The sequence below is a fragment of the Semicossyphus pulcher genome, unplaced genomic scaffold (genome assembly GCF_022749685.1).
Source record: "Semicossyphus pulcher isolate SPU_LCO1_2020_fin unplaced genomic scaffold, fSemPul1.0.p SCAF_11, whole genome shotgun sequence".
NCBI classification, from domain to species: domain Eukaryota; kingdom Metazoa; phylum Chordata; class Actinopteri; order Labriformes; family Labridae; genus Semicossyphus; species Semicossyphus pulcher.
In genome coordinates, this window is record NW_027211615.1 from 7,035,463 (window position 1) to 7,053,543 (window position 18,081).

An 18,081-nucleotide genomic window follows, 5' to 3' on the forward strand; every position below is an offset into this window, starting at 1 on the left:
ATTAACGTTACTACTACTAATGACTACATTTCAAGCTAGCTAAGTTTCAACAAGTCGCCACTAAACGATGGCAGGGACGTGTTTTGCTTTCACAAGGGAGGGGGCGGTTGGAAGTTTGCATAGTGAGCGGGGTCTATGCAGATTCAGGAATTTTTAATGAGGGAGAAGGAGGAGATGCCTTTGGAGGATTTATACAAGGTAATTAAATGTATATTGCAGAAAAAACAGACACAATTTATTATTTCAAGCAGAGCATTTTATACGTCTGAAACATGACTGGAGCTGGGCTTTATTAATGACTGCAGATGACACAAGCCCTCTGACCCTCACAAATACACCTTTCACACAATCCGTAACATGTTTATTGTATTATCAGTTTCCTTTAACATATCACTACATGCTATTTGCAATGTAGCCTCTACACTGCAATGTGGAGTAGGATACATTGCAAATAGCATGCAGTCATATTGTTTAAAGTTGCCATGGAGATTTCCACTGTTGTATTAGAGCTGAAAGGTTCTTTTCACATCAGCATGACTATTCTATAACTTTCACCACTGTCTATCACTATAGTTCTCTATAGTAACTCTATATCACTATAAGGACATGAGGTGATAATTATGTGACTGTTCATTCATTACTTATTTAGACACTTACATAGCCATGATGGACGTAGGACTGTAATACATTTAACAACAGCCTGTGGGCATTTTTTAAAAGTGGCTTCCAGTGGTTAAAACCACTACTACAAACATGAATACTGATGATTATGATGATAATTATCAATTATAATAATGATAATAAATTAATGCAGGACTAATTTGCTCCTACTGTGCCTCACAGTTACTATGTAGAAGCACTAATACAAAATACAGATGCACTATTTAAATATATGAATGGAAAGGTTCACGTCTTCTCAAGGCTGTCCTGAAACAATGCACTGGTAGACTTATTGTTCTCTATTATCATTCCTCCTGTCCACACTTGCAGTTAATAGACTCCATTGTGGGACGAGCTCTGCAATTGCACAGAAATGGGTTTTATTAGGCTTCAGCCGCCTTGAGTTAATTAAATTGAATAATTATGAAGTTACAGTCTTTTTAGCAGAATATTCCCTCTGTAGAGAATTGCCTATTAACCTCCCTCCCTATGAGTTATCACATTTTTCTATCTAATATGAAATGCTTAATAGGATGTGATAACAACGCTTTCTCGGTTAGGTAATGTCCTGCTTGTGGGCTCAGCCACCATTATCTCTAAGATGCAAATAATTCTCTTTGTTAACAGTTTCTAATTGTCTCAACCAGCAGACAATCTTGGCAGAGATGCTACATATTTACCTCAGGAATCGACCTCATCCAGACGCTGCTAAAGGTTACTGAGTATCTGTCACAGTAATTGGTCCTCTGCGACTGCAAAGAGGCAGCTAGGCCACATTCATTCCTTTCAATTCCCAGTCTCCCTAATCCTCTCCCTTTTCACTCCATCTCTCTGTTTCAATGTTTTCTCTTTCTTTTCAACTCTCATTAAAGAGTAGCTACTACCCAGTCCTCAGTGGAGGAAGAGCAAGGCACTCTGCAGGTAGTTATTTGGGTTATGCTTTTGGAGTGTGTTTCAGAGGTGTATTTGGCTTATAGTGGAGGACAACGCAGTGTTTCCACTTTGTGACTTCTACGGTGGTAAAAAATGGGAAAACAATTCTCTTTTTTTCCCTTTTTGGCACAAGAAGCTTCTTATGATAAGCTTCAGAGTAAGGGTTGTCTGCCTGTGATGTTATGCACATTGTATTATGATGAGCCTTATGATTGGATGTTAGATAAGATGCTACTTGTGCAACAAGGGCTGTTATCAGCGGTGCAGCATAGTCTGAAAGAGAAACTAAGAAAAGATCCTTCAGTAGTGTCTGAATGATTGTTATAACGCTGCAGGGTTTTGCTGCTACCTTGCTGTGGAAAATTCCATTGTAAGCCATATTGGAAGTGGCCAATTTTAGTCCATTCCATACACAATGTTCTTATGTTTATTTCAGTGTGTGGTTTATTGAAGGTAAAACGGCTTCTTAGTTAACAAATTTACTCAACGTTGTGCATTTACCAATGATGAATGGACTGCACTTAGAAAGCGCCTTTCTAGTTTTCAAACTACCGAAATGACTTTGCGCTACGTGCCACCACACGTGCCTGATGGCACAGCCTTCAGGAACAACTTAGGGTTCAGTATGTTGAAGGACACCTTGACGCATGAAGGATGAGCCGAGGATTAAAATGCCGATCGTCAACACGTAAACAACCCGCTGTAACATCTGAGCCACGGCCAACCTCAACTTTGCCTGACCTGTGATAGTGCTGATGTTGTGATTATGCAATGCTGTATCTGTCACTTGGGTATTTCATGGATTTGAGTCTTATTGAAGGAGCTACAAAAAACAGAATGGCCAACCGCTGATCTACAGTTGGTTGCATGCCATTTGATGAAGAAGTTTGACAAGCTTAAATTATTTTAAGGCATAGAAGAAAACCCTTCTGAGTGAGGCTGATGCACATTTCAAAAATGCTTTTGGGAGTGCTGTTTTTTTATTATCCACCAAAGGTGATTGTATATCTCTTCTACTGATATACAATTTGACACAACACAAAAATGATTGTAAGCTTTAACATATATTCAGTCCTGTTTTGAATCACAGAATAATGAATGCTTACAGGCAGAAGTCTGAAAGGCCTGTTGGCAGAATGTGTGTCTGCAGATGGTAATCTTACAGTTGGATACGCTCTCCAATACCTGGCTTTGAAAGGGGAAGAATTAGTTTCTACTTTTGAGTGTCTGCCTAATAGACTTCAAACACTTCAGTGTTTAAAGCCAAACCAAAGTCCGGACCAGGATGTCATGCTGCACAAACAGACCCATATGAACTCACAAACGTAAGAGCAGAGGAGGGACTGTAGTGACCTGAATACAGCCCACAAAGCTGCAACATGTCCAACAAAGCACCTTAGATCTTTTTTAAATGGTCAATTCACCCACATCACAAAAGGCATTCCCTCCAACATGTGGCATTGATGCGTGCAGACACTATTAGTTTATCTGTGAAATATCTGAAACCTCAGAGTTTTGGAGTGATTGGCAGTTCTGCTTAAAGTAATAATAATAGCTTTTTGGAAAACACAACAGTACAGTGTTGAGTTTTGAGGAAACTTTCCACAGCAAGGTCTGTGGGAAGGAATCAGTCGTCCTGTTCTTTTTCTCTCACACATCCATAAACTCACACACTCGCAACAACATGCCTTGTACAAGTCCCATCTCCATGGTGATACAAAGTGTGGTCTGAAAGAGAGGGGGAGTGCACCATTAAGGACAAACAAGTAGACGCACACAACCTCAAGTAAACTGAAGTCCTTCTGCTGCTCTTTCTCATTTCTTGGATGTGTGGCCTCATTTTCGACTGACTAAATGAACAAAATTGCTGCATACACATGAAAGCTTAACACCTACTGTGGTTTTTGTACCGAGGCCTTCAAGGGAAATTCAAAATTGTGGCTTGGTCAAGTGTGTCACAGCTCCCCTGAGGCCATGAAGAAAAGTCCGAAGAATAAATGCAGGACTCTCTTGATTATAGCCTCTTGATTTGTCATTTTACCTTATTAGGTATTTAACTGGCACGGTGTCCATGCCTTTCTGAGGTCCCAATCAGACAGAGCGCTGTGAGCCTCGCGTTTTACAGCCTTAAAAACGCGAGGCTCACAGCGCTGCCTTTTCTGTTGAAGCCTACGGTTAAAAAAGAGCAGCTCACTGCGCCCGTTTTTTCCTCTACATTCATGCGATTGGGCGAAAAAATGACAATGACGTCGGGCATTTTTTTCAAAACGTGAGTCGCACAGAGCGGAAAAATGCGAGGCACTCTGCAGCGCAAAAGCAGCGCACAAAAAGCTCTCATTGAAATCAACTAGAGAAAAGCCGCCCCAGCTGCTAAAACGCCCTCTGTCTGATCGGGCCTTAAGAAGATTGCTCCAACACTTATACTTACTATACTATTACTATTGCACTTTTCTGATATTACGTGACTTGGTACAGAAATGTTGTCTTCTAGGATTCCCCATTGCAACCCTTACTGTCTGATAAATACCCATCTTTAATATGAATGCCTCCCAATTTGTGCAAAAACCTCTCTGTTAAAAGTTTGTAGTTCAAACCCAAGACTTGGTGACATCACCACATCATTTTAATTTTCACAGGCAATGTAATACCCACCATTTCAAGCAAAAGGATCTTGGTGAATAAAATTAGCTGTGAATGGAATTATCGGTCTAATATGCGACCCTGCTGTAACACGGGATGGTTACTCAAAACATCTAGGGCTCTCAAATATTCTGGCTCTCACTTACAGCCTGGTTGGTTCTCATGTTTGTCTGGGTTATGAATATCAAATCGTGGGCCTAATTGTTCTATCTGTGTTTGTTTTTTTAGTTTCTGAGATGGTCCTATCCAGACTGAATTAAGTTCTCCAGCATGGTTGCAATGCAGACCGCTTTTTAGAGACTTCAGCTGTGAAAGTTCACCATCAACACATTTCTTTTCATCAGACTTCAGCAGAAGGTACAGCATGTCTATTTGAACAGAAGAAATATCTTGACCTTAGTGTTATTTGCCAAGACTATTGATGCAATTCTTAATTACTCTTTGTACTGTATAGTTCACCCTCTTAGTACTTAGTATCTCCACGCTTTCTGTAACCGCTATCCCTCCTTTGAGACCATTCAAAGGTCCATTAAGATCTTTTTGTGATTATTGATAATTTAGCCTTCAGCCCGATTCATGTTTGCTTTCTTTTTGCTCTTTCTGCAGCACCAAATGTGCCCATGAGACTCAAGACTTCATTCAGTGGGCATTATGTTGATCTTAATCTAATTCCTTGAGCAACCCATCCCTACCTTTCCCTCCCATCTCCCCTCCCCACACCCTTTCCTGTCTCCATCATGACCAGTCTGAAGCGTTCTCAGACAGAGCGCTCAGTAGGTGGCTCAGTGCCAGCTTCTGATGAGTTCTATACCCGTCGCTTGCGACTGCCCAATGGAGGGGCACCTCCTCCCCGCAGTGAAAGCGCCCACATTTCCTCCTCCTCCACCACCGGCACCAACCCAGGCGTCCCTAAGATGGGGGTCCGGGCTCGTGTGGCTGACTGGCCTCCAAGGAAAGATGGAGGAGGAGGAGGTGTTTGGCATATCACTGTGGAAACAGACTCACCCAGTTCTACCAATACCACCAGCTCCTCAGGATCAGGAAGTGGAGACAGAGAAAGACTTGGGCTTGGTGAAAGGGGGGGTGGTGGTGGTGGAGGTGGTGGTGGAGGAAGTGGTGGTAGTGGTAGTGGTGGCAGTGGAGGAGGGGTGTCAGCCGTCACAGCCCACAGCAATCTGTCAGCCAAGCTGGGCCACCTGATAAGCCCTCAGGACTCATCCATGCTGCGCAACATCCACAACACACTAAAGAACAAGATGCAGAGCAAAGGAAAGGACAACCGCTTCCTGTCACCGGATGGATACCAAGGCTCACCTCGTAAAGGCATGAGGCGCATTCGCCAGCGCAGTAACAGTGATATCACTATCAGTGAGCTGGATGTAGATGGCAATGAGGGCTGGTCCTTCTCCGGGTGGACACCCATGCACCGGGAGTATGGCAGCACTTCATCCATAGATAAACATGGCGTGTCAGGAGAAAGCTTCTTTGACATGCTGAAGGGTTACCAGTCAGCTGAGGCCCCTGATCAGCGTAGTCCAGCTCCAGAGAGACTGACAGAGCTTCTTACAGTGGCTCCAATAAAACAGGCTGCCCTGGATTTGCCAGATGGTCCTCTCGGTCCAGCCAGAGGTAGTCCTGCCAGTCGGCTGAAGGAACGAGAGAAGCACTTGAAAAGGAGGTCAAAGTCAGAGACAGGTGGAGAGTCAATATTCCGTAAGCTGCGCAGTGTGAAGGTGGACGGTGACACATCGAGGGCTGGCTCGGATGCTGAAGATGGGGGGAAGGGGGATGAAAGTGGCCCACCTCCCAAACCCTGGGTGTGCCAAAAAGGGTTTGCCCATTTTGATGTCCAGTCTCTGCTCTTTGATCTCAATGAGGCAATCCACAGTCGGCATTCTGGGTCCAAGCGCAAGAACACCACTACCGGTGCCTCCGCCGCCGCTGCTGCATCTGCTTCAGCCACGTCGTCTCTCTCTTCCAATCAGAGTGGAATATATGGGTCACCCTGTGGCTCACAAGAGGAGCTGAGCAAGGATGGGGCAGGGGGACACAATACCAACCCTGCCTTGGACCCCGGTGATGACAAGAGCAATGACCTGGTGCTCAGCTGCCCTTGTTTCAGGAATGAGATTGGTGGAGAAGGTGAGAGGAACATCTCTCCTGTTAAACAGGTAGGTTTTGTGCAATAAAATCACAAAAAGATTTCACAAAAATTATTTGTAAATAAGCTTGTTTATCTCGATTCCTGAAAATATAACTGTAAGGCTCTTAAATTATTCATTTTAACTGCAGTCTGCAATATTCATTCCTGAACTGTCTGGCCAATTTAAAAGCTTTTAAAGTTGATTCCTTCATGTGAAAGACTGCTGAAGATTTGATGTTTTAATGGGGCTGTCTATTTACTTGCTTTAGTTTTCCCTGTCTTCCATCCTCCAGCAGGGCAGCATAGGTAGTGGTGGAAGCTCAAGCAGTTCTTCTGGCAGTACAGAGGAAGGACCTTTGGATGCTACCCTCACAACTCACTTTACCAACGCTGGTGTTGCTGTGTTGGAGGCAGCAAAGGACGGGCCAAGCCAACATGCTGACAGGTCCAAAAGATACATTGTGGAGCACGTTGATCTCGGTGCTTATTACTACCGAAAGTACTTCTACCTCAGAGGTGAGCAAATTAGTGTAAAATGGCCTTTGTGAATTCATAGTTCTTGACCACTGAAAGCGGTTTCTCTGTGGAAGTTGTCTCTGCCTTAACTCTTATTTCTACCCAACCCTAGAGCATTGGAACTACCTGGGCGTAGATGAGAACATGGGTCCGGTGGCAGTGAGTCTGAGGAGGGAGAAGCTGGATGAGCACAAGGATCATGGCCAGCAGTACAACTACAGAGTCATCTTCAGAACCAGTGAGGTACACTGAAAACTTTTTACACCTTATACCGACATGTGTTGTGTATTATTAGCTGGATTTGTTCATTGTTGTGTAACATGCTTTGTTTTCACTTGATCTCCCCATTCATCAGGATGTGCTATATTTGTATTTTTTCTCTCTGGAGGCATGAATGTTCATTTTGTCAGTATTTATTACACTCTGTACTGAGTGATATTACTCAAAAGCTCTTATGAGTTCAAACTGTGTGGGAGTTAGCATATAGGATTTTCACCCAGCCTTGCTTATTAAAAAGCAAACAGTTGGGGAGGGAGACATTATAAACGCTTCCTCTCGTGGTTGTCAGATACGGCTCAAGACCTTTGATGCCAACGCCTCCATTCCTTAACACCGCCTTTAAATTATTCCATGTTTAATTTAATTTGAAATGTCTTCTCCCAGTTGTCTATTCTAAATGTGCAATCTGCATTTTAAAGTGATTGGAAATCTTTTGTTAATCCCTCTAGCTTTGCTGCCATCTCCTCCTATAGACACACTAAAGCCAGAGATCCATGTCCTCATTCTCTGAGCTGAACGCCCACCTACCATCTTTGTCAGCCTTCATCTGTGAAGGACTGAGCGTTGCCATTTCGCAGCTAAACGAGACTAAAATAGCTCCAAAGGTATTTGAGTAGAGGAGGAAAAGCATTGCTCTCGTATTGAAGCACACCATGAGTAATAGCCCTTCCAATCTCTTGGGATGACGCGCAACCCACCGTGCTGTGTTTTCCTCTATTTTCTCCCCTTCTCCTGCCTCCCTCCGTCCTCTCTAATTTCTATTTTCAGAGCAAGGAGCTGGGCAGGTACAGATATATATGTGTTTATCTGTGTGGGAGTGAGTTGCATGGACTGATGTTGGAGAGATAAGTCCAGTGTCCACTAAGGACAGCTTATGTCCTCTCTTCAGTGAGAGGGGTTCTCTTCAGTTCATGTAACCTTGAGGGTGTTGGCACCAACATTAGACCTTCTGAACACAATGTAAAGACACACAGACTCAGAAGTCTGAGTGTCAGAAGTGTTATTTTGTTTGATAGATATGCGGGTTCTGCTCCTTCCTGGATCCTCCTGATTTATTCATGGCTGTCCTCCTCATTTTAACCTGAAGCTTAAAAGTCTTCAAAGTGGAAACTACAGCAGCAAAACCTACATTCATTCTTTTTTTAGCCAGACAGTTCTCCAACCTTTGCTTTCTCTTCACTAACAGAGAAAGTGGTCGACACAGATCCATTTTTTAGCCTGGATTTTGGAAATATTGATTTCATGACCAATTCTGAGCCCATGATGCAGCGATGATTATCCTTTTGAAAAGAGCCCTCTTATGCTGCGAATTGAATTCAATGGCCTCATCGCAGGCTTCCCTGGCCAGTTTTCCAAACACAGACTTAGTAGTGTCCTGCTGACGGCTGGACGGCTAGTTGTGGTTTTGTTGTTGCCAGTAATGAGGGGATTTTGAATACACAACACACTGCAGGCATGGAGCAGAAAGAAACGTTGCTAAAAATGTTCTGAACCAAGAACAAATTAAATGAGCTGCAAATCAATCTAGACTAAATCTGGTCCTGTTATTGTGACCAACTGCAATATGCTCTAAAGAGAAAATCCATTGGGAGATGTTTTCGTTGTAGCCACAGTAATAAAAAAGGCCCTGAGAATTCTTCAAGTATTTTATGCTTCACTGATCAGTGGAGAACAAATGGCTTTGGCTTTGTTGTATTTTGGGCCACTCTTACAATTGCATCTCCATTTCCTCTCGTACAATAGCAGGTATTTTTTAAGGTTTCTAAATGTACAATTTTAATAGATAATGAAAGTAGCTCACAGCTGCCATAGAAACACCACAGTCGAAAAAAATGCAGGTCACCAAAAACTGTCGTGATTAACTCGAGCCCTTGGGCAGAAGCAGAGAGGCTAAATTATGAAGCATACTGTGAAACATACTGTGTACATCTTGTTTTTTGCTTAAAGATGTTATCACAAAGTTTTCAGGTTCGTTCTCATTGGCAGCATCTTTGGCGTTAAACGGGAATTGCAGGAGTACACTTCCCAGTTGGCCTTCAACTGAGTCTCAAATTTTTTTCTTTTTCTTTGGATCTTCACTTACTTTTGAAGTTGTATCTGTAGTCATCGATCTTTTCTTTGTTTGTTCAGCCATAGTAGATTACTGTTTACTCGCAACACTTGCAGAGACCGGAGAAGCAGCCGCTTAGCTCCGCCTACCCTCTCTGGCAGACCAACCACTGCTGGCTGATGGAAAACGCGTCACTAACTGGGCGCTGCTTGTGATTTTTTCCACGAAAGTCGCCACAGACAGCCAGTCTGTAATACTGCAAATGCAACGGCTTTCATCAGAGATTATATCTTTAAATTGGGATGCATGTCAGGTTTTTTTTTAATTTAAAATTTTTAACAAAACTCCAAAAAAATTACATCCTTTCTCTTCCCCTTCTGGCTGTGCTCTCTCCAGTTGAATACCCTGAGGGGCTCCATCCTGGAAGACGTGGTACCTTCCACATCCAAACACGGCCTAGCTCGGGGCCTGCCCCTCAAAGAGGTGCTGGAGTACCTGGTGCCTGAGCTCAACGTCCACTGCCTGCGCCTGGCCCTGAACACGCCCAAGGTCACCGAGCAGCTGATGAAGCTGGACGAGCAGGGGGTAAGGAGGAGACGCAGTGAGGAGGCTGGGTGACTTTGATAAATGTTTGTGCTTGCACATTTTGGAAGTTTTATTTTTATTTTTATCCATTTAAAAAAAGAGGTTTGCATTACTCAGACTTCCTACAGTCGTCATCATTCCTCAAAAATATCATCCATTCAGCATCATTTGTTGAACTAAAGTTCCCCAGACATTATGCAGTACGATAAAAAGCTAATGATTTTTATTTTGTGTGTGATTATGAATCATTTTTTGTGTAGGTGTTGTTTTTCCAAAAGGGGGATGCCTCATTGTGGAGCAGAATTATTTATTCATCTTTTTTTGTTTGTTGCTCTACTTATCTATTCACTCCCACAGACCATTATGTGGGATTTATAAGGAGAAACTCCCTCACATATGCGCATAAACACCCACACAGACACCTCGACCTTAAAAAGGAAGAAAAATACAAAACAGGCTCTTTGATACTCGTGCTCCCCGATGCAATCATCAAAAGCTGAACCTCTGAAAATGTCAACATGATTTCTCTGGAAAATGGCATCACGATCACTGCCGTACAACCCGAGGTGGTTCTTCTTAAAATGCCAACATGAGTTCTGCCTAAAATGTCATCATGGTTACTTTGACATGGTTTTTAATCAGTAATATACCTGTGTGTTCCCCTTTTCTTTGTGACAATCTCTGTTCTTTCCGTAGTTAAGTTTCCAGCGGAAAGTGGGGGTGATGTACTGCATGGCAGGCCAGAGCAGCGAGGAGGAGATGTACAATAATGAGTCAGCCGGGCCTGCACTGGAGGAGTTCCTTCATCTGCTGGGGGAGAGGGTCAGACTGAAAGGCTTCACCAAGTACCGGGCCCAACTGGACACCAAGAGTATGTACTTTCACAGGAATGACGTACAAAAGTACAGTTGAAAAAACCTTCAGATGGAGTTCAAGTGAATTAATGCTTAATCAACAGCAGCTGATTATAACTCACTAAGAAGAGGTTTAAAGTTGTTACTTATTACTTTTAACATTTTCCTGTATGCAGAGGTCTTCTCTAAACACATTTAGGTTACATTTGAATAGAGGCAGCAGATCACAGCAGAAAGAAGTTTCAGCCCATTAATAAAGTGTATGAAAGTGTGTGTTTCTGCTCACCACCATAGGTGTCACCCTTAGGTGATAGAAGTACTGTGGAACACTCTGTTCTTGGGGAGCATATGGCCTCTCACATAACTGGTCGTCACTGACACAGATCTGCCAATAGTTGAAGCTACTCCAGGGGGTTACACTACGAAGCAGGATTTTTGTTTATCGAGGTAACTTCAGGGTTAACTCCGAGTTTACAGTACTACGAAGGTGGTTCACCATGGTAACTTATGCTGAACACCTAACCTGCTCCAGAGCAGGTTGTTTGAGATAAGAGATCGACCTGAACTAAGCACCACCTACTGACCAATCAGGTCTCTTGATTCAGGAGCTCTGTGTGCTGATCGTGAGAGGGAGGCGAGAGACCACCCGGTAAAACACCTTCTGTTTACCGTATGATTTTATGTAATATATATATAATATATTAATCGAGCTGTACTGATATACATCTACAACTGAGACTGATAAAAACAATAAAGCTTGAAGTATATTTGTACTTAGAAGACATGAAAGTAAGCATTCGTACTGCTTTAAATTGTGGTAAAAATACATCAGTGCAACATTTTAATCTAATGTAACACACGAGAGTTAAAATAAATATATGGTGCTCTAATGATGGAGCACTGATATTATAATATTTGCACATTTACTCAGTCTGCGTTTTTTTTTGCTATTTGTCCTTCCTGCATTCAGCAGCTGCAGCTGAGTGGGTTTTAATCTGGATTATAAGTAACTTCTTTATATCTTTCTGAAATCAGAGTTTGCTCTGAGTTTGTAAAATATGCTGATCAGCTGACGGCAGACTTGCTCGTGTTCAGATTGCTCATTGCCCTACAACAGCTCTTTTATATGAACACGCTCATAGAAACCCTGGGTTGACTTATCGAGTTGATAACCAGCGCCGTGTGACCGCTTAGCGCAATCTTCTTTGTCTGGTTAAGTGAAGCCAGATCAGGAAGAGACACCCTGGGTATGTTGAACTTGCTTTGTAGTATAGGCGCCCGGTAAATGGCCTACCCTGTCCTCATCCAGAAACACGCCTCGTAGCTATGGGTACGGCTTATTTATGTAATTCCCTCTCAACTAAAATCACTTACAACCTCAGGATTTTCATTAGGATAAGAATGTGCAATGAGAGGAGTAAAATAAACCGCCCTGCTGAAATTAATAACTAAAGGACAAATAAAGCATTCAGCTTTATGAACTACTACTAACTACTAATAGCTACTTTGCCATTGGTGTCTGCAAGAGTGCACGGAAGTGCTGCACACATCTTCCCCTTTGCCCCCCAGTCTCAGTGTGTTAAATCCCTCTGGCTTCCTTTCAGTGAATCTTCTGTTTCCTCGCTCTGCGCCGGCTTATAAACTAAAGTTCCCTTAAATTCAGACGTGTGGCAGATGGCCTTTAGTGTCAGATTATTCTACTGGGGAAACTCCTTTGCCTCTGTTTCTCTGTGGACAAAATTGAAGGCTACATTATGTTTGTTTTTTAAGTCTGTGTTTCAAATGTAACTCCGTACATTACGCTCTGTGAGACACCCACGCCAGTCCCTTTGTTTGCTGAACATCTAATGCAACCTTCAGGAGCCTCTACTAAATAACATACAGCCACGAGAAGGACTCCCTATGGTGTAGTTAATTAAGGTTATCTTGCTAGGCGATGTAGGGCCTTTTAAACACCTTGTGACTGTTTTGTTCTTTGTGTAGAGCGTGTCGATAAACTGCAGAGGTGGGTGTTAACATGCAGTGGCTCTCTGTAGGACCAGAGCCTGTTCAGAGCTCAGGGAACACCGGGCCGTCTGAGCAGCATTTGCAGCAGAGGAAGATGTGGAACATAAACATGGTGTTTGGTTTATAGTTTGAAAAGTATTAATCCCCATGTATTTGTTTGCTCCTCAGCTGACTCAACAGGCACACATTCCTTGTACACCACGTACAAGGATTATGAGCTCATGTTCCATGTGTCTACCATGCTGCCCTACACACCCAACAATAAGCAACAGGTATGTTAATAAGAGGGCTCACATTTCCATCTCTCTTTCCTCACAAGAACAGAGATCAGAACTTCTTCCTTTCAACAATGCAAAGCACATTTTATTTTGATTTGGATTATTGTTTTTTTTTTATAATTACATTTTACACAATGTTTAATGCTGGTTTCTCCTGCTGTCTTTCTGCTTTTCCAGTTACTACGGAAACGTCACATTGGGAACGACATCGTCACGATTGTGTTCCAGGAACCCGGGGCTCTCCCTTTCACCCCCAAAAACATCCGCTCGCACTTCCAGCACGTCTTTGTGATCGTGCGCGCTCACAACCCCTGTTCCGAAAACAGCTCCTACAGGTGAGATATACTCATCCATGTCACTGTATTTTCTTCAGGAATAGAGGTGCTTTTTGACAGCAGGGACTCTCCCCAGGAGCTAGTAACCTTTTGAGGATCTCGGTGCGTTATGATAGCAGGAACAGGGGTCTAATTTGTTTGGGGGTAATTGATTTACCCCCTGAAAAGTCCCTGCTTGGGGGGTAGTACTTTCTAAAGGGCCAGGAACTTTCAGGGCGGGGCCTGCAGTGCTCATCGTTTCTGATTGGTCGAGTACTTGCAGCATTTTATTTCACCCGCCATGTTTAAAAGACTGTAGCTGCAAACTCACGGTTGCCATCGGTTGCAGTTACCTTTATTGCTTCTCCATACGTCATTGGCCTGATTTGCGGGATTTTAGGCCACTGTGGAAACTGGACAACAACGGGCCGTAAGTACCATTTAGTTCCTTGAAGAGAAGTTCTTGGAACTAAAGGTTTAGGATACTTATGGTCAAAAAGCACCTTAGGTTGTAGTCTGTAGTCTCTCAAACAAGCTTCATCACTTTAGTGGATTTCTAGCTGCCCTGTGGAGTGTTTGTTAGACTTGTCTGCCTCAAATTGCCAAGTCATCCTAGTAAAATCTGAGCTACAGGCACTTTAAAGATGCCTCATAATACACAGAAAAAGGGGTGTCAGATGGTAGAATATGGTGAGCTGAAAAAGGCAATAATATTGTCCATTAGTTTGGCCGTGTGTATGAATGTGACTTCAATACAGAATAAAGGATTGCCTGTTTATAGAGCAATCATTCAGCTGAAGGCGGAAATTTTCTTTAGAAGAGTTTATTAAAAAACTGTTGTTCAACAGTGAGTCGTTTATAATGTGTCATCTGGTACTGAAGACACTTTAGAAGACACCTTAAGGAAACAAATCTCTAGTTAATTTTGATTAAGTTTTACCTAAAGCATGCCCATGACTGTTCTGCTTCCCACCACTGCTGAAACAATAACACTCTCATCTCTTCCCACCAAAAGTTGCACATCTCTTTTATTGCCTTTGGAGCTCCATCACTCCATCAGAGAGTAGGCTGTGAGCGTCGAGAGCCCTCTCCATGGCTCACGATGTATTACCACATTGTCAGAGAAGTGTAATATGAAACACAAAGTGTCATCCTGGAGTCATTTTTAAGACATAATGAACATTCAGCCTTTCCATTAGTTCCTGTGTGAAGCTGTTCAGCGGTGCAGGACATTGTGTTCTCTGTTTATTCCTGCCTCTGTCTTGTTATCTAGTTTTCTGTCATCCTCTCTTATCTTGCTCTCTATGACTCTCCCTCCCTCTCCTGCTAATGGCTGTTTTAATTGCTGTCTGAGCACATTGTGTGAGGTCCTAATTGTCCCCCATGGGGCTACTTCATTACTGAGCATCAACACACGCACACAAGAACAAAAAGGCCAGCAAAAGAATGAATATAGAGCAAATACTACTTCCACGTGCCGTCTGTGATTCACAAATGTGGATTAAGTTTTTTGAGGTGATTACTAATTTCCCACACAGTGTAGAGGTGAAACGTCAGGTTCCAGAAGTGGATTGATAGATTCATAGACACCACAGGGAATTCGACTGTGAGTCATGTAATGTATTAAGTAAGGATACTTTGAAGCTTGTGTTTACTCGAGACTCCAGAGGACGTTTACATACTCACAAGGCAGGGAAATGTAGAGCACTGCATCGTTCCTTTTGATATAGTTAACAATAAAAAGCAGTGGTTCCCAAAGGCTTTATTTAGAAGTGTGGCACCCCTACCAAGGACATTTTATTTGCATTTATTTGAGCAATATTTAACCTATGAACTGTTCCTGAAACAGTCTCAACGTTACATACAAAAGCAAACCAGCAAGCGAAGTTCTATGTTATTATCTTAATGCCTGAAATGTGATCAGATTCTGACAAATTGTTTTACCGCACGCAGACTGGAAACTTTGCAGTGAGTTGTAGGTAGAAAGAAAAAAGCAGGAGTTGATTTTCTTAAGAGAATACTGTGCAAGCACATAGAAAGCAGAATCAGCAAAGAGATAGACCTGAATTTAATTTGGTTCTGGACATGCAGGAGCAGGTCTAAATCCACAGACAGACTTTATATTGTCTCATTAATGTAAACCAGGGATTAGAGAGCCAGATCACTAATGGGACCACAGTGAATGAGTAAATGGACAACAGTGGTTGCCTGTTTTCCACCGTTAAGCTGTTAGCTGAGTAGTGTTTTGTCTGGCCGGCTCAGATGCAGTCGTCTCAGACTGTGTTGGGGGCGGATAAGTATCATTTTATGTTCCAGAGTGTTTGTGGTAAACCAGGCTGGGTTTCTTTTGGCGTTATTAACTGCTCAAACACTGTAAGTGTCTTATTTAACTGAATATAATTGCTTGTTAATAACAATAACTTAAAAAAAAAATCTCAAATAAGTCTTCAAGGCTGCAGCCCAATTGTTTTTTATATGAGGTCTTGTAAACTCAGCCCTCTGTTTTGAGCAATATTACAGCACAGCTTGAAGAGATTCTGTGTGTTTGTCATTTAAGCAATGTAATGGATATATGTAAAAATAACACTTGACACATGTTGAAAAGTAAATGTTAGCATTTATTTTATAGACAGGGCAGCGATTCACAGATGTCTTCAGTGCTAAGTGCCTGGATGTATGCACGGCTGCCTGCTTATCTTTCAAAATGGGGGAGCAAACTTGGAAAGATACATAGGATACATAACCTCTTGGATTAAGTCAAGTAACAGCCACCTGCACTATTATGAAATTATGTATGTTACTCTCCTCCACTACATCCCAAATAATACAATCAACAGAGCTATAATGGCAAATATGAATAGCCACATTACATGTAAAAGACCTGACTCTTAATTCGGCTTCTTCGTCCCATCTCCACAGCCGAGGGCAGCGGAGAAACATCGCCCTGCAGTTCGACATGAGCAGACTAGCTGATTTAAAGTTTGGCTGGAGTCAGTGAGCCAAGCAGGTTCATTCAACATACGCTAGCCTATCTTTTCCTATGTTCTGTTTCACACATTTGACAGTCAGACTCCTGTGTGACTAGACAGACTGACTGACAGCTAAAGCATGCTGAGGCTACGGGTTCGACAGATCCAATTAAAGGGGGGTCGAAAAAATAGCTTAGCTCCACCTACCCTCTCTGGCAGACCAACCAATGCTGGGTGATGGAAAACTCGTCGGTAACTGGGCGCCGCTTGTGATTTTTTTTTTCCGCGAAAGTCGCCACAGACACCCAGTCCATAATAATACTATATACTGCAAATGCAAAGGCTTTCATCAGTGGGCCATAGGCTCAATCACCATTGTGTTACCTCATTCGGCGATAGATAGTGACTTAACAGACATTTATTTAAATGAAAATCTTCTATATTATACCTTATAAATATAATCACCTGATTGCGTGGACTGTATGGTGACAAAAAGTGGGGTAGCAAAACCAGAACTTTGCTCCTCCTCTTTGAATAATGGGGATGCGTTTGCTCCACTTGCTCCATTGCTCAGACACCTATGGATGTATAAAACCAGCTTGTATTGCAGTCCTTTTTTAATTCCCTTTCTTGCACAGGTTAGTTTAACTCTGATTATTCATGTTGTATTATAACATTTCACGTGGTGTCTCAGGGGTACATCTTCTCTGTGCTGTCTACTGTACATTTTAAGTGTTGCCACGACGAAAACAGAAAACACATTCTCGTAGTGATCAATTTCAGGCTCTGTGGTTGGATGCTTGACAAAATGTCTCACACCAACTGGAATTTCAATCCTGAGCATAAATAAAAACACTCGTATATTTCTGTGAATTAATTCCCTGATCTCGTTTCTGATGTCTACATAACATCATTTCCTGTGCCTTAACTACAAAAAACCAGCACACAAACATGTTACTGTATTAAACAAATGGTTCCTGCTTTTTAGATTTGTTGTAACAAGTCGACAAAAACAACCTAAATGTACCTCTCTTACATCCACACACACACACACACACACACACACACACACACCTACAGTACACCTCTGAGCCACCCACTCCAATAGGTATTGACATGTTCTTTTTCTTGCCCCGGCTCAGTGGGCAGCAGGTCGTGGATACTGGAAAAGCGGAGTTGCCCACACACTAGATATTTATAAGACCACAAATCACTGAAACCACAGGAATGTGCTCTTTCATTTCCACTGCCAAACCTCCTGCCATGCGGATCACACAGCAGCCACACAGCCCTGCAGTCCCCACTGCACTACATTCTCCTTTCCCTCTCTTCCTCTTCCTGTGTCAGCCTCTCCCTCTTTTCTCATTTGATCCCCCTTTCTTCTCATTCAGTTTTCTTTATGCTCTTCACCCTTTTTATACATGCACTTCTCTCCCTCGCTCCATCACTTCTCTCCGTCCTGCATGAGTCATAGGTCTTTGGTTGACTGACTCACAGGTGATTGAGTTGGTACAAGTGCTTTTAGAGCTCCACTGTAATGTATTGAGTGATGTTTGTAGTGATGTAAAGGAATGGGAATAAAAGGTCACATTTTATTTTAATCAATTGTTCAGCCTGCTTATAAGCGCTTTAGCGGCTCCTCTCTGAAATGCATGATTCATTTGTTATCTACGGAGAAGCAGGCTGCCAATGCCTCGGGAGTGCGTCACTCACTTTAGGTCCTGGTTGTGAGGTTAAAAATGTACATTTTTATAACGAACATAGGTAACAAGTGTGACAAGAATACTAAATTCTATTTTGGTGTAGTACTCGAGGAACCTTATGTGCAATCTGCAGGAACAGTTCTCTCTTGG

The 18,081-nt window shown here is 42.6% G+C and overlaps 1 protein-coding gene across 2 annotated transcripts in view; it reads left to right on the top strand.

Annotated features, from left to right (window-relative positions):
• sipa1l1 (signal-induced proliferation-associated 1 like 1) overlaps positions 1–18,081 on the top strand; it is a 95,638-nt gene that overhangs the window by 49,795 nt on the left and 27,762 nt on the right. The window contains exons 5-12 of one of the 2 annotated variants that reach the window (XM_069684588.1): positions 4,462–4,590; positions 4,840–6,404; positions 6,670–6,892; positions 7,005–7,135; positions 9,618–9,806; positions 10,503–10,677; positions 12,836–12,939; positions 13,123–13,280. In XM_069684588.1, coding sequence (XP_069540689.1) covers positions 4,971–6,404; positions 6,670–6,892; positions 7,005–7,135; positions 9,618–9,806; positions 10,503–10,677; positions 12,836–12,939; positions 13,123–13,280 — 2,414 coding nt within the window. In that variant the 5' untranslated portion in view covers positions 4,462–4,590; positions 4,840–4,970. The remainder of the gene's footprint in view (positions 1–4,461; positions 4,591–4,839; positions 6,405–6,669; positions 6,893–7,004; positions 7,136–9,617; positions 9,807–10,502; positions 10,678–12,835; positions 12,940–13,122; positions 13,281–18,081) is intronic. The other variant, XM_069684596.1, reaches the window with a different exon arrangement.